General features: G+C 52.8%; 3 protein-coding genes and 2 non-coding genes across 6 annotated transcripts; 2 read left to right on the top strand and 3 right to left on the bottom strand.

The window, feature by feature from the left end:
• The first annotated feature begins 7,550 nt into the window (after positions 1-7,550).
• Positions 7,551-7,622, top strand: TRNAE-UUC (transfer RNA glutamic acid (anticodon UUC)). Its single transcript has one exon. It is a non-coding gene; the product is annotated as a tRNA-Glu (tRNA).
• A 312-nt stretch (positions 7,623-7,934) lies between these two features.
• On the bottom strand, positions 7,935-8,006 carry TRNAE-UUC (transfer RNA glutamic acid (anticodon UUC)). Its single transcript has one exon. It is a non-coding gene; the product is annotated as a tRNA-Glu (tRNA).
• Positions 8,007-9,120: 1,114 nt separating this feature from the next.
• On the bottom strand, positions 9,121-10,270 carry CCDC115 (coiled-coil domain containing 115). The gene is made up of 4 exons (XM_007507652.3): positions 9,908-10,270; positions 9,712-9,815; positions 9,394-9,632; positions 9,121-9,292 (listed from the first exon to the last, which is right to left on the bottom strand). The coding sequence occupies exons 1-4, from the start codon at positions 10,109-10,111 to the stop codon at positions 9,174-9,176; spliced, it is 666 nt and encodes a 221-aa protein (XP_007507714.1). The 5' UTR covers positions 10,112-10,270; the 3' UTR covers positions 9,121-9,173.
• Positions 10,271-10,337: 67 nt separating this feature from the next.
• IMP4 (IMP U3 small nucleolar ribonucleoprotein 4) lies at positions 10,338-13,049 on the top strand. Its single transcript, XM_007507653.3, has 9 exons — positions 10,338-10,495; positions 10,665-10,773; positions 10,862-10,945; positions 11,028-11,137; positions 11,231-11,363; positions 11,475-11,629; positions 11,760-11,854; positions 11,947-12,020; positions 12,097-13,049. The coding sequence occupies exons 1-9, from the start codon at positions 10,493-10,495 to the stop codon at positions 12,204-12,206; spliced, it is 873 nt and encodes a 290-aa protein (XP_007507715.1). The 5' UTR covers positions 10,338-10,492; the 3' UTR covers positions 12,207-13,049.
• A 707-nt stretch (positions 13,050-13,756) lies between these two features.
• Positions 13,757-19,771, bottom strand: LOC103105282 (protein tyrosine phosphatase non-receptor type 18). Of its 2 annotated transcripts, none has more exons than XM_007507656.2 (5): positions 19,633-19,771; positions 14,436-14,704; positions 14,315-14,342; positions 14,077-14,184; positions 13,757-13,977 (listed from the first exon to the last, which is right to left on the bottom strand). In XM_007507656.2, the coding sequence occupies exons 2-5, from the start codon at positions 14,673-14,675 to the stop codon at positions 13,910-13,912; spliced, it is 444 nt and encodes a 147-aa protein (XP_007507718.1). In that variant the 5' UTR covers positions 14,676-14,704; positions 19,633-19,771; the 3' UTR covers positions 13,757-13,909. The 2 variants fall into 2 exon arrangements, with proteins under 2 accessions (XP_007507718.1, XP_007507719.1); XM_007507657.3 differs by lacking the exon at positions 19,633-19,771 and adding an exon at positions 15,425-15,523.
• Positions 19,772-19,776: the final 5 nt, after the last annotated feature.

Genomic DNA, 19,776 nt, shown 5'->3' with positions numbered 1-19,776 from the left:
TCCCTATTAAATTTCATTGGATTAGATGGAGCCTGTCAAGATCTTTGGGGATCCCCGGCTATTGGCCAGAACATGAGCTCTCTTTTCCAGACCGATGATGTCCACCAATTTGATGAGCATACAGACTCTCTACCCTGTCCCAAGTGCCTACCAAAGGCTGGGCACAGGTGATGCCAAGAAGGCATGAGTCCACAAGCTGGAAGACCTTCTGCGTTCATATTGATCTCAGTTAGAGGGGCGAGGGCACTTCTTAGGCAATGAAAACGATGCAGACCAACTGGAAAGGGGGGAAGCTTTGTCGGGTAGCTTTGCTTTTAAAAAACAAATATCCCATGCTAGTTTTCTCTCTCTAAGGAACTGAGCACCTCCCTCACTGTTGAGACATTTCCATATGCTCCTTAGATTAGTAAATGAGGGAGCGGGGCTACTTCTCCAGTTCTAAGAGCCCAGAAACTGCACAACTCCTGCAGTCCCCAAGCATGGTTCCCTCTACAACCGACCATTCTCCTGGCACCTCAGAGCTTCTGGCTCAGCAGGAGCTGGCTTTTAAACAGGGGTTCTCACTCCTTACCTGCCACTTAGAAACTCAAGGCATGTAGAAAGTAATGTCGATGGAAGAAATGGGATCCCAACAGACTGACTGACTACAGGCATGGAAACCCAACCCTGAAAAATGCACCTGAGAAACATGAGAAGAGGGTGCCAGGGCTAATGGAACATTGTGGTGGTTCTAGTTTTGGCCACCACATCACCATCGTTGGGACAGAAGCAGATATGGGGCTTGGAAGAGTCAAGGGTCATCCTGGTTGCCATTTTGGAATCTTGGATGCAAGGGATCAGAGTAGGGGGAGCTACCACTGGAGAACACCACAGTCAGGCCACCAGTGTTGAGCCGTACAAGGCCAAAACCTTTCATCGGGGAACAGGAAGGGAAAGTACCTTGCCTACAGGCCTTTCTCTGAAGGCCCATTTAGGGGAAGGTGTAGCTGCCTCTCATACCTCTCAGGTGAAGTCTCCTCAGCCTTAGGAATGCCATTCCTTCACTGCTCCTCCACCACTTGTCTGTGGTTCTTGGAGAGAAGAAACTCGCACTGTGGCTGGCATAGGCCACACGCTTTTAAAACTGGAAAACCCATCTGCTCTGGCCCCCAAGTGCCCACAGGCACCAGAGAAGCACTTTGGCCACACACTGAGATGGAGACGCTCTTAGGGGTAGGGGGAGAAGTGGGACAGATGGAGGGCGGGATCTTAAGCCACAAAAACAAGGTAACCCTGTTGGAATGCCCAGTCACTGTGGCTACCGAGCAGTTGTCCCAGCAATAGGCACAGCCCCATTCCCTACTGACTACAGCTTTAACAAGAATTAAAATGATACAAGCTAGGGGAAAGGATGGGTAGGGCCAGCAAAAGGGGCTTTGGGTATAACCATGGGCAGTGGAAGTGAAGGGAGGCCGATTTAGGCTGGGAGTCAGGGAAAACTTAGCTCGTAATGACTGCTGGATGAAGAGTAGATTCAGTATCCTGCACTTTAACTTTGATCTGCCCTTAAACCCAGATGTGCTCCTGGATCAGCTAGGAATGGGGGCTTATTCTCTGCAAAGGCCTGGCAGGGGGAAATGGTATTACCGTATGTGTATCTCATCCATGAAAGGGTCCCAGACATTGAGAAAAACAAAAGGTTCAAGTTTCTTTTGCCAGTTCTCAAATCCCAGGATACTACAGTGTATGATGGGGCATGATGGGCCTTTACCACTGTGACACTGTGCTAGGTCTTCACCCAGCTGGTGAGTGTGGTGGGGGAGCTACTGGGCAGTGTGCTGGCTCCCATTACAGAAATGAGATCCAGCCCTTAGCATGTCCCTCCCTCCCCACCCTATGGCTCAGAATAGCAGGGGAGGGGATGGAGGGTGTGTGTGTGTGTCTGACTGCCACAGGAGCCACCTTCCCCCCTTCCTCAGCCCTGCCTCCTGGCTTCCCAGCTTCTTGAGGAAGCCTTTTGGTGATCTCCTTTAAGGCTGCAGTGCCCACCCTCAGAGCCTCCTCCAGTGTATCTTGTCTGGAGTTTGCTTGTCCAGCCTTCCCCACTGGACTGTATTCCCAGGCCTTACTTAGCACAGTGCCTAGCCTAGCACAGAGTAGGCACTCAATTTGCTTCCATAGGCTTCCGCCACTCCCAGTGCCACTGAAGGAATGCCTCTGGGCCCAATGCTGCCAGCCAGATCCCTGGATGTGGGTTATGAACTAACTCTCTGGCAGCCTAGAAGGACAGTGAGCAAGACAGAAAGACATCGGGGGAGGATGGGGAGTTCTGGTTGGGACAGGTAGATTTAGAAAATCCTTTCCTTCTGTCCTAGCAATGGGGGTTACCCAGCTAGGAAGTATCTGAGGTCACACTTGAACCCAGGACCTCCCAACAGAGCCATCTAGCTGCCTTGGGGGACACGTTCATTCTTGGTAATGTTTTCAAAACCACCAAGTGGAAATGTCTGAGAGTCAACTGGTGATACAAGAAGGACCAGAGCTCGGGAGCGAGACTAGGGCCAGACAAGTAAATCTGGGAAACCTCTGCAGAGAGATGGAACCAGAGGAGCTGGTGAGGAAGAAAAAGTAGGGCTTAGGATGGAGCCCAGGGGGACCTCTGTGGTTAGTGGTTAGGTAGAGCAAAGAGAACCAGGAAGAGACCAGGCTCACAACAAGGGCAAGAGGAGAGTTTCAGGGAAAAGAATGGCAGAGTGGTCAGGGGGAGGAGGAGGACTGAAGAAGGGCCGTGATGTGAAGCCAAGATGGCAAAGCAAGAGGAAGCTAGTATTAGGGTCCAAGGAGCACACCAGACTGCATTCGGACCAAGAGAGCCAAGAAGAGGAGGCCCAGGGAGTCCTTTTCCATCCCAAGGTAGCCAGAGGCCTGGAAACACCAAGGACAGGGGCAGCAGGGTACACTGCAGTGCCAAGGGACTGAGATGGGACACTAAGGCAGAAAACAGCAGGGTAGGAAGAGAACCTGGAGGACCCCTGAACCAGCACTGGGTGTAGGAATCAATGGGGGCTATCTGGCAGCTGTGTCTCATTACTCAGTTCTGGGGCAGGAGGGTGGGTGGGCCCTGGCTGTGGAGCGAGCAAGGAACAAGGTCTGAGAAGCAAACAGTAGCTATGTGACTCTGCATCAGCCATTCAGCTGTTCTGAACCCACAGAGCCTCCCAGAAGACCAACAGTGACCAAGTCCAGCAGCTGTCTACCAAAATTCCTAACCTGGGTTAGGAACTTACTGAATTCAGATCTCACCACTGTGGGAGCACTGAAAACTTGCAGGTCTCTAGCCAGAGCCATGAAAGCAGCAGAAGGACATAAGGGGGCAGAAGCTTTGGCCACTCCCAAGAAGCGGGGCAAAGCCTGGTACCAAGCTCCAAGTCCAAAGGCAAGAAGCAGGCTGGAAGAATGAGCAAACAAAAGAAGAGCTTAATCATAAAAAGTGACAGGGAAGCTCAGCTTGAGACAGAAACACACAAGAGAGATGACCTAAAAACATATACAATCAAAGCCTCAAAGCAAGATGTGGATTGGGCACAAGCCCAACAAGAATTCCTAGAAGAGTCAAGTTTTCTGAAAGGAACTACGACAATATGTTTTTAAGCCAAATGAAAGCTACCAAAGGAAGAAATGAAGAGAATAAACAACAGCTGGGAAAAAGACATCTATAACCTTAAGGGAAAAAGAACTCCTTGAAAATTGCCACTGGCCAAATGGAAGTGCTATTTTGATCCTCATTTTCCAGTCAAACAACTAAAGCAGAGTGAAGTCACTTGCTCAGGTTCTCACAGCCAGTGAAGACTCCACAACTCTTGCTACCTTCTCCTCAGAGGCTCATTCCTCTCCTTCCACCCCACCCCCACCCCCCAATCACTGGTGGGCATTGCTTAGCTTCCTCCTCCTCTATCACCAGCCCTCTTTGGAGGTCTGGGCAGCTCCCTCTTGAACTCTGCCCATACACTTCGAATCTCCCACTGACTCTATAGCCTGGATTCTAGAGTTCCTCCCATCTTCTGCCCGGGTCCTTGGGAGCTTCAGCTAGCCCGTGTCCACTGGCTCCACGAACGAACCCTGGAAAGCAAATGAAGGCAAGAAGAGGGAGCAAAGTTCGGGGGCTTCCTCAGGAAGAGAGGAGGGGCGGACGAGGAGAAGCAACCAAACTAGCCTGCTTCGGTGGAGATCTTAACAAAACTTCCCCACCGGGGCTAGCCACAGCTCCTGGACTCTTTGGTGGCCTCAATGCCAGGCCCCCCCGGGTGCCAGAGGGGAAGCCGGTGTGCCTGAGACAGAGTTGGGCAAAGCCCATCCGAACACGGGACCTGGGGCTGAGGTCTCAGCCAGACACTGGGGGGCTGGAAAGACGGCGAGAGCCCCACGGCTCTCGTGCGCACGCCGACCCTGGCCCAGGAGAGCGGCTCCCGCTCTGGAATCACCTACGGAGACGAGAAGCTGACCCTCGGGAAGGCCCCAAAGAAGACCAGGTGACGGCAGTCCGTCTCGGGGCGCCCAGACCCGTGGCACCGTCCTCCCTCCTGGGAAGCACCTCCCCTCGCCTCCATGCTCCGGCGCTTATTGGCCAGAAGGTACGTCCGTCACCCGGCTCCCGGGCCTCTAGGCGAGATCTCCCGAAGTGCTTCACGAATTTCCCCGCCCCAGTAGAGCCCGCAAATAAACTTGGGGAGGGGGCGGGGCTCATTGTCTTCCGCAATGGCCCGAAGGAGGGAAGAAAGTGAGCTTTTGGAGCCTCCCATAGGCTGTCCGAGAGATCGCGAGGGAGAGCGCGCCCGGAAAAGTGCACTTGGTTCCCCCCCAGCCTGGACTGTGACAGACACCTAGGCTGAGTGGGGAGGGGTCCACACTTGATGCATTAAAAGGCAGGTTGGGCAGCCAGATGGCACAGTAGCTAGAGCAAGAAGCTCCCAGTTCAAGTCCAACCTCAGACGCTTCCCACTTCGGTGGGCCTCGGCCAAATGAACTGCCCCAGGAGCTTTGTCAAGAAAACCCGATTGGGGTCGCCCGGTGAGAGTTGAGCACGACTGTGACAAGGGAACCGGGTCCGAGAGTAGGGAATGGGTAGACTGAGAGCAGACAGGAGCAATTCCCCCAAACTGGGGGAAGAGGTGTGCGATGGAGCTGGACCTAGGTTCTCAGGCTCCCAAGGACAGGATGCGGATTGGCCAGTCATTGGATGAAAAGGCAGGGTCACGTGCTCAGATCTCTGGACCTCTCACTAGTACAGAATGCCAAGATTGGTGGATGGAAGGCACAATTTTCTAGGCAGAATGGTTTAAAAAGACTTCCAAGCCTGGCAAGACCTTGTATTCCCTGCTCTCTGGCGACCGCTGGCCTCCCTTCCACAGAAGGTGGGCTGCTCTAGGGGGTCCCCCATTTGGAACTGAACTTTGTGAAATGGTGGCTCCAACTCTTCCTGGTGCCGGCCTTTTTGAAGTCTTCCATTGGGCAGATTTGGCTCAGTGAAACCCCAAGCCTTGGCCCTGGTCGTCCTCTGTAAGTTTCTGGGAAGACCCAGCAGGTTCTTGGGTTCACCAGTCAGCCCAGTTGAGTTCTGAGGCTGCTCGCAATGCTTCCTCATCACATTCTCTGAATGGGCCCCGCAGTGGAGCCCTAGGAAACGAAGCCGGCACTTTAGTAAGTGTTGCTCTAAGGAAGCTTCCCTGTTAAAAGTCCCTGGACTGCTGCGGAGAGGAGCTGCTCAGGGAGCACCGCCAGTCTCAGCCCCTCCAGGAGCTGGAAATGCAGTGGGCCCCAAAAGACCACAGGTGGCTGGCCAGACTGTCTTAAGTCACAACCCCCGGGGGAAAGGATGAGAATAGTGTAAACGGGCTTCAAACAGAAGTGCCAGTGATGGAGCCCAGCAGCCTCAGCGGAAGGGAAGCGTTGTCCTCGGCGCCTTGGCCTGGGCTGCACTCCTACTCTGAAAAGCACAGTAAGCTGGCCTTTCGGGCCCTGGAAGCTTTCCAAAGCCCAAATTGAGCACTCAGCCTCGTCTTTCCTGGGCCTTGAGAGCTAGTACATCGGCTGGGGGGGGGGGGGACGTGGGGGGGCTTGCTTGGGCTTCACTCCACTCTGCTCCTAGCCTGCTCTAGGGACAGACACTTTTGCCATCCTCATGAGTGGTCCTGTCAGCGCACTACTGCGCCATGTTGTATTCCCTCAGCAGCAGGATTCCCGAGTCTTTCAGCAAAAAGGCAGTAAAGTGAGGGTGGGGGATCCGGAGAGCTTGGGGCTGCCCTTCCCCTGTGGCTTTCAATGAGAAGCTCCCTGAAGCCAGGAAGCCCAGTGGTGGGACTCAACAGCATGTTCCCCTCATGCTGCTTCTGCCTCTGCATCTTTTTCTTTAAACCCATCCCTTCCATCTTAGCATGAGTTCCAAGGCAGAAGAGGAGTAAGGACTAGGCAGTTAAGGGACTTACCCAGGGTCACCCAGCTAGGGACTGCCTGAGGCTAGATTGGAACCCAGGACCTCATCCACCCTGACTCTCACAGCTTTCAGATTTAAGTTTATAAAACTTTCTACCATAGCAGCAGAGCTGATTCAACCCCAGAAGGCTGCCCAGAGCAAGTCTCCAAGGTCAGATAAAGCAATGAGGAAATTCCTGAAACCCCTATTAGAAGAAGGCAAATGAACTAGCACTTGTGGGGCATCTCCAGGCAGGAAAGGGCCTTTTCCCTCAGCTGGGGACCCTGGAGAATTTTCACAGGCACTTCCAGAACAAGGCCAGAGCAGCAGATGCCTCCCCACCCCCCAGCTCCTGGCTTCCCAGGGGTGGGGTGGGCAGATTGGGATCCAAAGGCCCAGAAGGCGCCAGTGGACCGAAAGCGAGGCGGCCGGCACTCGATATTGCTGCCAAACTTGTGTTAAGGCACTTGCTGTGTGCCCATTTGCTCTCCTGGCACCAGCCAAAGAGCCGCCTGAAGTCTCCCCATGGGCCCACCGCCAGCCAGAATCGGAATGAAGTCTGCCTGGGGAAGAAGTGGCCTAGGTGCGCGCAATTTCCTGCCGCTGGGGCCTGATGCCAGTGGGCTAACCAAGTGTGGCTTCTCCGATGGGGCTTTCTTTAGCGAACTTCCTTTGGCTTATTCATGGCCAGACTTCCGGGCTTTGTTTTAAACTACCCAGACTCAACCACTTAAAAACACAATCCAGCTTAATTTAGGGTGCGCTACAGTGGCTAGAGTTCTAATGCAGCTTCAAGCTCTTCTAGGTCGTGTGCCCCTGGCCCTGTCATTTCAACCTGTGGGCCTCAGTTTCCTCATCTGCCACAAGAACCCGAGAAGGAAATGGCCAGCCGCTCCAGCCCTTTCCCCACTACCCTAAACAGAATCCGAGAGTCGAGTGAGTCCACTTCGCAGCACCAAGGCCTGGAGGCCAGAACAGGGTGGGATGAGAAGTGGTGGTCGTGCCCGATGGGGATGGGGGAAGGGCTTCTCCTTTAGGCGGTATTGCAGCGACGCTAGTCTCAGTCCTACAGATAGGGAGAGTAGGGCAGCTGCGGTAGCTATCCCATATGGTCTAGCGGTTAGGATTCCTGGTTTTCACCCAGGCGGCCCGGGTTCGACTCCCGGTATGGGAAAAGAAGCAACGTTTTTGGCTCGCGCCCCAGACTCGGGCGGAGACAACGAACCCGTTCCCGCAGAGGTTTCCCCACTTTTTCCCACTCTTCACCATTCCCACCCCCCGCTACGTTAAACAGCTGCTTTGCCCAAGGTCGCAAAGAAGAGTTGAACTTAGGTCGCCCTGCCTTTGGCTTTCTATTCTCTTGGGTGACTTCACTAGCTCCTCACTGGAACGTTTTTTCTTGACCCCTCAAAAATGTGGCGCTCCGAGGCCCTTGAGACGCCTGGCCCGGCGGCCAATAGGAACTTTTGTCAAAAAAATGAAAGCTTTCCCATACCGGGAGTCGAACCCGGGCCGCCTGGGTGAAAACCAGGAATCCTAACCGCTAGACCATATGGGAAGGACGAAGAAGGTAGAGAGCCTACTCCCCTATATAGACATTTTCCATCGGTGGCCGTGGCTCCGCAGTACCGCCTACAGGTTGCTGGACGCACTACCCTTGGATTACTGGGAGCCTGCGCCTGCGCCAAACCCCACCGCCCGCAAGAACTCCAGGGACTTGCCAGACCTCACTGTGCCGGCTTCCCCTTCCCTATTGTGGCAGGGAAGGCGGCGTTCTCCTTTGACTGACCCTCCCAACAACCCTGGGTGGTAGATGCCCAAATAGCCACCCTTATTTCTCTCCCAGGGGGGCAGGGGCAGAGGCCCAAAGAAAGGTGCTTCCTTCCTTTGACTGGCAAGGGAGGGAAAGGAAATGGGGCCTGGCCCAGAAGAGAAGAGAAGGCAGCCACATCTTTCCACACCTTCAGTCCTCCTGGGCATCCAGAGCACACATTCCTTTGGGAAACTATAGACCAGAGCATGGGGGATTTGGAGGGCAGCTTTTCAAGCAGGATCTCAACAAGGATCCTCTGGGTGATGCCCAAGGGTCAAGTCAATAAACATTGATTCAGCACCTAACTAGGGGGCTTCCTCAGGTCTAGTCTGGCACAAGTCACTTCACTCTGCCTCGGTTTCCTCATCTGTGAAATGAGCTGGAAAAGAAAATGGCAGACCACTCCAGTATCTCTGCCAAGAAATCCTAAATGGGGTTCCAATTAGCCAACTGAGGCAACCTGAGAATGTGAAACACTGGTCTGTACCCAGTTTAGCTATGGTCTTCCAGTTCTCCCTACAGTTTCTGTAGGATCTGGGAGTTCTTTGGCCCCAAGTCCTTGGTGTTTTGTGGCTTATCAAACAGTAGTACTATCGCATTTCCTTCAGGGGCCTTACTTATCCAATCAGCGGTGGGGAATCGCTTTTTCCAAGTCAATGATGGAGTGTTCATGGCTTTTCTAAGTGATTCCCAGTGATAGGTGCTCCTTTTTATCATCATTAGACCCATTACCCACCCCCCCCACCCCCCCACCCCCACACACACGGTATGGTAATGTCTTTTTCTCTGCAACCTCCCCATCTCAGCAGGGAGGGGAAGAGACAAAACGCAGGCAGGGCGAAGAAAGCTCATCAAACCATAGACGCAATTATTTTATTTAGAATGGGAATGGAGGAATGGGAGGAACTGTGCTCAAGCCACCTTCAGCTGATCGAGCAGCTTCCGTTTCTCCTGTAGGAGGATTTGAATCTGGCCTCTTCCCCACTCGATCCGGCTCTGGAGCCCGGCAACCTCTCCAGCCATCAGCAGAGCTGGAAAGGGCACAATAGAATGGGGGAAAGGGTGCAGGAGTCAAAAGTTGCAGCATTTCCTTGCTCCTCCCAAAGCATAGCCCTGGACCCGCGGGGCTCACCTGCCCGGAAGCTTCCTTGGGCCTGCCGCAGACTCTGGGGCACCAAGATCCCAAACCAAGTCAGGGGATCACGCTTAGGGAGTGCCAAGGGGGCGGGCTCCGGACAAGTCGGCTGGGGCTGGGTCCGACGTCGACGCACGGGAGGAAAGGGAACCTCGGCCTTAGGCTCCATCAGCCCTTGGGCCTCCTTGGGGTCCGTGAACATCACCTGAAACTCGGGCCGCCCGGGCTCGGGCTCACTGAGGAAGGAGAGAAGCCAAGGTCGGGTCTGGGCCCCCTGGGGCGAAGGCCCGCGCCCCTACCTCCTCGTCAGCTTACCTGATGCCGACCCGAAAGAGAGCAGCCATAGAGGAGCCGTACTGGAGGGGGCCCACGGCCTTGACGCCCATGGCGTAGCGACTCTTGGACAGGGAGAGCCAGCCCTGCGAGGGGGAGGGGAGGGGCGCGCAAGATTAGGGCTGAGGAGGCAGGAGTGCCCCTCCCACTCCTCGACCCCTCGCAGCGAGCCCCCTACCTCTTCTACTCGGGCGTTCAAGGCCGCCCGCTTTCCTTCCAGGTGCTCGAGGTCCAGAAGCAGCTGCAGAAGGAGCGCATCGAGCTCGGCGTTGAGGGTTGGTAAGGCCCCGAGTGCAGCGGCCCCCGAGGCCGGCCCGCCGTGACCCCGGGGAGCCTCGGCGCGGCCGGGACGCTTGGCTCTTCTCTGCCTACTCCGCCCCATCTTCTGCAGCCAGTCAGCCAATTAGACTGCTCCCGTCAGTCACCGCGCGAAGCGCCGCCCCCCCACCCCCGTTACTACCACCACCATCACGACTCCTCCCGTCCGCCATGTTTAGTGAGGGCACGATAACGGAGCCAGTGGCCATGGCAGCTCCGGGAGAGGCTGGCGTCGAGGGCGGGGCCAAAGTGGCCGGGCTGATTCGCTCTCGCTTGGTCTTCCCTCCTTCGGCTCCGCCTCCTGTTGGCCTAGAGTCTTGTAGATTGGCCGGCGCGAAGCGCGCACGGTCTCTTACGGGAAGGTACGGCTGCGCAAGCGCTCCGGGCTTCCGTCCTCGCACGAGGTGTATCCCGGGGCTAGCACCGCTGGCGGCTTGCTGCAGACATGGTCCGAACTGGGGCTGAATGGGGAGCCGGCGGGGGGACGGGAGAACGGGAATGAGAGCCCTGGGCTGGAGGGAGGAAGTTAACTGTCCCTGGGGAGGGTTAGGGTTAGGGTTAGAGCTAGAGCTAGAGCTAGAGCCAGAGGCCGCCATCTCCCCTCCCTCACCCCGCAGCTGCGTCGAGAGGCCCGCCTGCGGCGCGAGTACTTGTACCGCAAGGCCCAGGAGCAGAAGCAGCACCTTCTGGAGGACAAGAAGCAGAGGCTCAAGAGGGCCCTCGAAGGTAGTAGGCACGGGCCGGCCCCCTCTCCATCCCACCCTTCTAGCTTCTCCCCTCCCTCCTCCTCACCATTCTCTTCCCTTTCCTCCAGAGAACCAGCCCATACCGACGGAGCTCCGAAGGGAAGCTCTGACCCTTCAACGGGCTTTGGAGTTCGATGACGCTGGAGGCGAAGGTGAGCTGGAAATCCCCGAGGGCTGGGCCACCTTTTCCCAGAAGCCCTTCCTGATTGCTTCTGTGCCTTCCTCTTCCCAAAGGTGTCTTGAGCCACCAGGATGATGAATACCGATGGGCAGGTGTAGAAGATCCCAGAATCATGATTACCACATCTCGAGACCCTAGCTCTCGCCTCAAGATGTTTGCCAAGGTCTGGGAGTCGTGGTACATGCCAGGGAAATGTGACTTTGGGGTTAATCCACCCCTCCCTATTTCCATGCCTCATTGCCTATTCTCCACGTAGGAACTGAAGTTGATATTCCCTGGAGCTCAGAAGATGAACCGGGGGCGACATGAGATGGGTGCTCTGGTCCAGGCTTGTAAAGCCAATGGGGTCACAGATCTGCTGATGGTGCACGAGCACCGAGGAACTCCAGGTAAGCCCAAGGGATGGGCCCAAGAGCCACTAGAAGGCTGGGAGAGGCCTTGGATGCAGAATAGATCTGTAGAGCTCTTGCTTACCACATCCTTATCTATCTTTCCCACAGTTGGCCTCATCGTGAGCCACCTACCCTTTGGGCCTACTGCATATTTCACACTGTGTAACGTGGTGATGAGGCATGATGTTCCTGATCTGGGCACGGCCTCAGAGGCCTTTCCCCACCTCATCTTTCATGGTTTCTCCTCCCGCCTTGGACAGAGAGTAAGTTTTGGGGCTAGAGAACTGTCCCCTCGGGATGGTCTCTAGAGGGTTGCCTTTCTGGTTCTTGTCTAAAGGAGACTGCTCTCCAGGCAAGAACCCTAACTCTAGCTTGTTGTCTGTCCTTCCCCAGGTCTCAAATATCCTCCGATACCTCTTTCCTGTACCCAAGGACGATAGTCACCGAGTCATCACCTTTGCCAACAAGGATGACTATATTTCTTTTAGGTACAACTGGGTCTGTCCCTGGAGGGAAGAAGGAAGGTAGGTATGTCCCCAAGGGCCATAGTTCTCAACATCCCTTCTGTCCCTTCTTACAGGCATCATGTGTACCGGAAGTCAGATCATAGGACAGTGGAGCTGACAGAAGTGGGGCCGAGATTTGAGATGAAATGTGAGTAGAAAAGACAGGCCGGGGAATTGAGTTCCAAATTAGGAAAGCATAACCACGCTTCTCTCCGGCTTTGCAGTGTACATGATCCGCCTGGGCACATTGGAGCATGAAGCCACAGCAGATGTAGAATGGCGTTGGCACCCGTATACCCATACAGCCCGCAAGAGGACCTTTCTTAGTGTCTAGCAAGCCTCTCAGGAAAGGAATTTATGAAGCTGGCACCTGAGTACGCGCTGGACCATAGGCCAACACAAGACCAGCCATGGCTGAGGAGAGGCCAACTCTGTTATACCATTAAAATTAACCCGTCTCTTTCCCTTCTCTGTATTTCTGCCTCTCAACTGATTGCTCAGGGAACTCTGGGGATGAACATTACAGTTGGCAGGTGTCAGAGGCTCTTGGATTTATTACAATGGACACTGGCACAATCTGTCTGAGATAGAGGCAAGGGAACCATTCTCTGAATGGAAAACAGAAGCTAGAGGAAATAGGCACTTTTAGTCAGGAAAAGAAGCTCAAACAACCATTCTATTGACCATACCACAGTTCAAAAACCTGTTCAGAAGCTCAGGAATGGATGGAAACTAGGGAGTTGGCCTCTACAGGAACACAGGTTGTGGTGCCACTCTTTGGTTTGAGGACATGAATCAAGAAGTGTCTTCTGGGTCAGGAATAGATGGGAGGGGAGGGGGGCTGTCAGTGCTCTAAGTTCAGAAGATTTGCCAGGTTTTCTGGGGCAGTGACAAAGGCCTCAAGACAATTTAGGAGAGTGATGATGGAATCTGCTATAAGGGGAGAGAGAGCAAGTGAGGTATGGTTTGGTTTGGCCTTGTAGGACAACCTATATACATAGGTAAATCCCCTAAATCCCCACTGAACCCCTTGGCACCTTGACTCTAACAGAGGGTCGTTCTATTTCCCAAGGCAGCTTACTCTACTTAGAGACATCTTGCCCTTTAGGCTTTCCTACCATTAAATCTAAAATTTAAAATAAATAAATAAAAGTTTTCGCTCTTTGATGCTCCCAAATCAGCTACTCCTTCGGTGGCAACCCTTCAAACACCTGAACAGTCCCCACCCCCCAATCTTCTCTTCTGCAAGCTAAGTGCATCTGTGATTCCATTGCCCTCCCAGCACATGAACTCGAAGCCCTTCTCTAGGCTGCTTGCCTCCTAGGTGCTCTTTGCACTTTATCGATGTGCCAAATAAAAACAATCAGGGCTTACGATGGAATTCGATGGTCTGGCTGTGACTTCACTCTGCGGATCACCTCCTTAGGTGTGCCAGAAGCTTCGAGAGCCCTGGCAGGGACTAAGATCCTCTCATCTTGTTTGTTTCACACAAGCTGTTTTTTGAAGCCTGTTTTTTCCTTCTTGTCCTTGGGGACTTGATTTCTTGAACCCAAGTGACAGATTTCTTGGTTTTTATCCAGTCTGTCAAGATCTTCTGGGACAGTACCCGTGGAACCTGCTCATTAGAGCAGCATGTTCTCTTTTGATTTTTCCTCTTAATCAGTGCCGGGCCAAGCAGATGCTAGCTGGTGGTTCTGGACAAAAAGCCTTAGCTAGCAGTGGAGTAGAAGGGGAATGTGGGGATAGCCAGAGAAGGCTGGGGATGGTGGGGTGGCTGTCCCCAAGGATAGCCCAAGTGGCCAGCACAGTGGGCCCCATATTTACTGGTGCCAGAATTCATGTCTGTCCCTAGGCCCAGGACCCAGCAACAGTGGAAGGTAGGGGAAGAGGGATCCATCCAAGATGGAAAAAACTTTATTGTGAAAAGTGAACTCTTTAATTTGGCTGCCCACCTGCCATGCCAATAAGCCACAGCCAAAGGAGCCTTGGGCCTGGGCTCCAGGCAGAAAGAGTGGCAGGAATGTCTCAACAGGCTTCCTACATTCGGGTCCATTCAGCTGGAGGATCCCGGGGACCTTTCGGTTTCCCAATTCGAATGTTGAAGCCTGTGGGAAAAGGGAAGGGTTAAGACCCAAGGAAAGAAACACTTGGGAGGGGAGGAGAAGAGGCAGAGGAAGACATGTGTGATCTGGGGTTCAACTTACCAAGGCTGCTGCTGAGCTGGAGGCCACTGGGGCTCAGACCTGGAATTGCAATGTCTGCCACATCCTCATAGGCCCCAGGCCCAGGGCAGTTCCTGGAGGGGTTGCTAGCTGTCCATAAGATCCAATGGAAGCCCAGTTCAAAGCTCTGTGGCTTCTGGGGAACTGCCCACACCCCAATCTCCCAGGGGGCTTCAACTGTTCTCTCCTCCCCACCTCCATATTCCTGCCCCACACTCACCTTTCCTTGCAGTGCTGGGGGCAAAAACCTAGGGAGAAGGAAAGCAGCTATTGGGTGGGGGCCCAGAAAACCACCCTGCTTGGCATGAACCTGCCCCCACCCACCCACCCTCCTCACTTACCGGAGACAGCAAGGGCCTCCCGGAACCCGGCGAGGAGCACTCAGGGCTTTCCAAGGCTGCAGAACTGGGTAAGGCTACGGAAGTGTATTCTGTGGGGGTCCCAATGCCCCCACGAAGGGCTCTAGGCTTTACAGTACTATACACTGCCCCCTCAAGCTCTGCCTCTGCAGGGTCACAAGCTGCTCCAGAGGGTCCTGGAGGGTGACCTCTCTTCTGCACCGAAGCATACATTGCAGCCATGACCAATAGGGCAAGGCACAGCTGAGTCCCTGAAAGAAACCCAACAGTGAGGAGATGAAAGCACCCTCTTCTGACCCCTGCCAGTTGGGTGGAGTGGCAGGAAATGGAGCCCTCGAACCCTGCCTATCCATGAGAAATCAACGATAAGAGGCAAATAGTTTTTCTCTTGTCTCCTGGGCCCTCCCAGAGGCAACATCATCAACCTAATTCAACTCTCCACTGAGAGAGGAGGAAAAGGAAGGCACAGACCCTTAAGGAGCCAAGCTGGAATCTGAATGTGGCTTCTCTGACTTCCAGCCTACTACTCTCTCCCTGACCTACTGTCTCAAGACTTGGAGGGAGGGCAGTCAGAAAAAGAAACCAAGTGGAAATTAAAGGGCTCAGAGAGCTAGGAAATTGGCTTATCTCCCTCCTGCCCAGTCCTTCCCTTCCTTCATCAGTGGATAGGGACCCTAGGAATGGGGCAGGAGAGGGCAAGTCAGTAGTTGAGAGACCTCTCCCTGGTCTCCTGCAGAGCCAAGCCCACAGATCTAAGCACTAAAGAAATGAGGTCTCCCCCACCCTGTCATATAGGGGAGCCTTCAGGAGGAACAGAAAGTACCTGGTGCCATGGGGTGGGAGCAGCCAGGAATTGGAGAATGGAAAGAGAAGCACTGAGTTCTTCTAGAACAGGCCATGAAGCCTGTTTCCCCACCCCTCCACAATCTGAAAAAGGCCCAAAGGGTAAACCTGGGGTAGGGAAGCTGTACCTGATACCAGAAGCTGCTAGGGGAAGACTTTTCAGCTCAGAGGGAGAGTGAGGCTCCTGGGCCCCAGAGCTTCCTCTCAGGAAGTGTTGCCTTGACAAGCCCAGCCCAGGCTATGACGTAAGGAGCCCAAGCCTCAAAGCATTCCTGGCTATGCTGGGGCAGCTTCATAGCTGATGACAGAGATGCTGAATGTTGGAGGAGGGAATTCAGGGCAGTCAAGTGCCCAGAGGAAGGCCTGGCCTGAGAAGGCTGAAGAGTCTTCCACTTCCACTTGGCACCCAGGGATATTCTAGCACGACACTCTGCTAATGTCCACCAGGGAGTAGCTGTACCTCATTTGGGGCAACTTGGGGATAGGGAAGAAGCAAGAAGTCAACAGAAAGCAATGCCTTCAGAGTAGGGGTGGGGAGGACAGGCAGGGGAGAGAGACTTGTTTGGGGACTCCACACCAACACACAGAAATGTGAACAGGAGAGGAAGGCAGCAAAGCTTTATTAAGAAGCTGTTAGATATCTCTTATAATCAGAGAGATGCAAATCAAAACAGCTCTGAGGTATCACCTCACACCTAGCAGATTGGCTAACATGACAGCTATGGAAAGTAATGAATGCTGGAGGGGATGTGGCAAAGTGGGGACACTAATTCATTGCTGGTGGAGCTGTGAACTGATCCAGCCATTCTGGAGGGCAATTTGGAACTATGCCCAAAGGGCGCTAAAAGACTGTCTGCCCTTTGATCCAGCCATAGCACTGCTGGGTTTGTACCCCAAATAGATAATAAGGAAAAAGACTTGTACAAGAATATTCATGGCTGCTCTCTTTGTGGTGGCCAAAAACTGGAAAACGAGGGGATGCCCATCAATTGGGGAATGGCTGAACAAACTGTGGTATATGTTGGTGATGGAATACTATTGTGCTAAAAGGAATAATAAAGTGGAGAAGTTCCATGGAGACTGGAACAACCTCCAGGAAGTGATGCAGAGCGAGAGGAACAGAACCAAAAAAACATTGTACACAGAGACAGATACATTGTGGTACAATCGAAGGTGATGGACTTCTCCATTAGTGTCAATGCAGTGTCCCTGAACAATCTGCAGGGATCTAAAAAACACTATCCACAAGCAGAGGATAAACTGTGGGAGTAAAAACACCGATGAAAAGCAACTGCTTGACTACAGGGTTGGAGGGGATATGACTGAGAGACTCTAAATGAACACTATAATGCAAATACCAACAACAGGGAAATGGGTTCGAGTCAAGAACACATGTGATAACCAGTGGAATTGTGCGTCGGCTATGGGAGAGGGAAAGGTGGTGGGAGGGGGGGAAGGGAGGAAAAGAAAATGATCTTTGTTTCCAGTGAATAATGTATGGAAATGACCAAATAAAATAATGTTTAAAATAAAAAAAAAAGAAGCTGTTAGATGTTCCAGTCACAGTGCTAAGCACTTTCCAAATGCCTTCCTAACCTCCACCATGACCAAGACTCAGGACACAAGACTCAGGATTCAAGAGAGAGAACAGGCCTGGTCCAGTCATTTCTCAGAGCTGAAGCCTGCTAATAGCTCCTATTACTTCTTCAGCTCAGAGCTCTTCTCCCTCTCTCTATCCACAGCAGGTTTCTCTTCCAGAAAGGTTTCCCAACCCCCTCACCTCCTCCACCAAATTCCTAGGGCCTCAGACTAATAAGCAGGGCTTTTCACCATCTCGTAAGGTCCTGGTCAGAGAGGTCAAAGCAGGAGAGTGAGGACAACAAGGAGTCTTCTAAGACTAGGTTTCCCCCACAGAACTACAGGACTCTCACCCTCCTCCTCTGAGGCTTGCCCATTACTGATCTCTATCTGTTGGTACATTTCCACCTCCCACCCTGAGCTCCCACACCAGGGGGCCCTGAGTGCCATCCAAAAGTGTCCAAACTGTGGGGCCCCAAATGACCAGCTCATTGGTAAATTCTTTGTGTGAAGCTTTATTCCTTATTTTGTAGAGTTAGAAGATGTAGCATACAGCAAACACAGTTCTGGCCCTTACTATCAAGACAAATAGAAGATCATTTGGAGAAAGGATAGAGAAGATCCATTGAGAATGGATGGAAAGGATCCTAGAAGGCTCCGTGGAACTAAGCCTTCAAGCAGGGCTTCTTAATCTTGGGTCTACAAGCTGTTGGTTTTTTTTGGAAAATATTTAGACAACTCTTTATGTTATTTTGTACGCTTGAAGACATTATTCTAATAAGAGGTCCCTAGGTTTCATCAGCCTGCCAGAGGAGTTTATGATGACACCAAAAAAGGTGAAGAATAGTTGGCTTAAAGGAAGCAAGGAATTCGAAGAAGCAGACATAATGGAGAGAGAGCATTCAGTCCAAATATGTGGAAACAAGAGAGGAGTGTTAAGGATGGAGAACATCTTGGAGTCCAATCTGGATGGACCAGACTTTGAAACAAGTCTGGAAATGGTCAAAGGAATAAATTCAAGCTCCTGACAGTTCCATGGGAACACTAAAAATAGCTGATAATCAGAAAAGTGAAAATTAAAGAAACTCGGAGGTTTCACATGGCATTCACTGAATTGGCAGAAGCTGAGAAAAAAGGAAAATGAAAGCTTGGAGGGGCTGTAGGAGAACAGGCACAATTTGTTGTGGCTTTGGAAAAAATTGCTTGCTCACAATTGATTCCTATTAGACAGTTGAAGAACTCATTGCATTTCCTTGTCCAGCTTATAGAAATATATATATGGAAATGTACAAAGCAAAAAGGTTCATTACAAAAGGGGGAAGAGATGGGCCACGCACAGTTAGTGGGGGGTGGGCAGATATACTGGAGTTCTGGGGGGAAGGGCGTGGAGTAATGTGGACAGGAGAGAAAATCATGCTTTTGAACAGAAAAACAATTTTTTCTGGTCAAGAAACAAGTCTGGAAAGGGTGGTGAGAACCAGACTGGGAAGGGCCTTCAGTCTGAGGCTGAGTGTGCCTTCTGCCAAGAAGGAGGTGTTCCAAACACAAGAGCCCATTGCTGAGATCTGTGACTGAGGAAACAGATTGGTATCTGACATTGAATTATACAGCTAATCAAGGTGACAAATGAGGCTCTGAACTAGGAGGGTGGGAGTCAGGGGTTGGGAAGATTTGGCAACTGAGTGGATATGTGGTATGAAAGGGGGGACAGTTGAAGAAAGACAACTGGGAAACGGGATTAGGGTTGTAGCAGCAGTTTCCAGAAACAGGAAAAGACTAAGGGGGGGGGGAGAAGGTTTGGGGGTTTTGTTGATTGGGGGGGGGGGGGGCGCTGAGCTTTTGACTCCATTTTGTCCTTTTATTAGGTGATGCCTCAGCCCAGCTTCCAGGACAGGTAAAGGAGGCAGCTAAGTGATGCTGCAAGTGGAGAGGGCAATCGGCCTGGAGTCAGAAGAGCGAATCTGACCTAGAGATACTTCTTAGCTGTGTGGTCCTAGACTTAACCAGAACTTCTTTTTGCCGGTTTCACCAACTATACAGTGGAGACAGTAACAGCTCTTACCTTGTAGCCCTTTCACGAGTCTCAGATGAGATATTTGTCAGAGATGACCTCATCTGACTTGTCAATATGTTTTGATCTGTGAAACTGTGAAACACACAAATCCTTCACTTTAGGGGGGAGGGGTCGGATCTCTCGGGGATCCTCTTGTCTATCTGGACCCTGTGCTGGCTTATTCGGGCAGTAGCTAGTTAAGGACCTGGAAAACTCTCCCACTACTGAAGAGAATCAGAGTAAGGGATTGTTTGTTCCTAGTGTTGCTGAGAGACTCCCAGTGGGGACTGGAGCTTCCTACTTCGGTCTCTTGCCTAGGTTTTGCCCACTCTCCGATCCCGTAAAAGAAGAGCCAGGGATCCTGAAACAGGCTTGGGAAGAGTCAGAGCGCTGGAGCCATTCAGGGAGAGAAAGAAGCCAAGGCGGCAGGGCCAGAGAAAAAGGTTAAAGGAGGTGTTCAGCCAGTCGGCAAGGCTTCATTCAAGGGCCACGAGGCGCAGGACCCTTTGCTGGGCATGGGGATTGGGGAGATCGAAGGATGGGAGAGACTAGGAAACGAGACAGTCAGAAAGTAAACGTGGCCTTGACCATCCGGGAAATGAAAGTGGGGAGGTGGAGGGAGGCCCAAGAAGGGGCGGGGCCGGGCCCGCCCGACTGCTCCACCCGGATTACGCACGCAGGTACGAAGGCCCGCGCCCGTCTCACCTGGTGGTTGCCAAGCTTAGAGTCTCTGACAGGTGGTAGAGCGAGGACCTACGAGTTTCGCCCCGGCCCTGTCCGTTTTCAGTTCCCACTGGGCCAAACAGGAAACACCACGTGACAAAGCAAAGCTGCGCATGCGCCTCCCGA

This window comes from Monodelphis domestica, chromosome X (assembly GCF_027887165.1).
Source record: "Monodelphis domestica isolate mMonDom1 chromosome X, mMonDom1.pri, whole genome shotgun sequence".
NCBI lineage: Eukaryota > Metazoa > Chordata > Mammalia > Didelphimorphia > Didelphidae > Monodelphis > Monodelphis domestica.
The sequence above is the reverse complement of the archived record's forward strand: the minus strand, read 5'-3'. Positions and strand labels throughout refer to the sequence as shown.

Coding starts and splice junctions, on each gene's coding strand:
- CCDC115 (XM_007507652.3), bottom strand. CDS start 10,111: ATGGGGCGGAGTAGGCAGAGAAGAGCCAAGCGTCCCGGCCGCGCCGAG. Junction 9,633..9,711: donor CTCTTTCGGGTCGGCATCAG/GTAAGCTGACGA, acceptor CTCCTTCCTCAG/TGAGCCCGAGCCCGGGCGGC. Junction 9,293..9,393: donor CCAAGGAAGCTTCCGGGCAG/GTGAGCCCCGCG, acceptor TGCCCTTTCCAG/CTCTGCTGATGGCTGGAGAG.
- IMP4 (XM_007507653.3), top strand. Junction 10,946..11,027: donor CGATGACGCTGGAGGCGAAG/GTGAGCTGGAAA, acceptor CTCTTCCCAAAG/GTGTCTTGAGCCACCAGGAT. Junction 12,021..12,096: donor GCCGAGATTTGAGATGAAAT/GTGAGTAGAAAA, acceptor CCGGCTTTGCAG/TGTACATGATCCGCCTGGGC.
- LOC103105282 (XM_007507656.2), bottom strand. CDS start 14,675: ATGGCTGCAATGTATGCTTCGGTGCAGAAGAGAGGTCACCCTCCAGGA. Junction 14,343..14,435: donor GGAGGCCCTTGCTGTCTCCG/GTAAGTGAGGAG, acceptor CCTTCTCCCTAG/GTTTTTGCCCCCAGCACTGC. Junction 13,978..14,076: donor CCAGCTCAGCAGCAGCCTTG/GTAAGTTGAACC, acceptor CTTTTCCCACAG/GCTTCAACATTCGAATTGGG.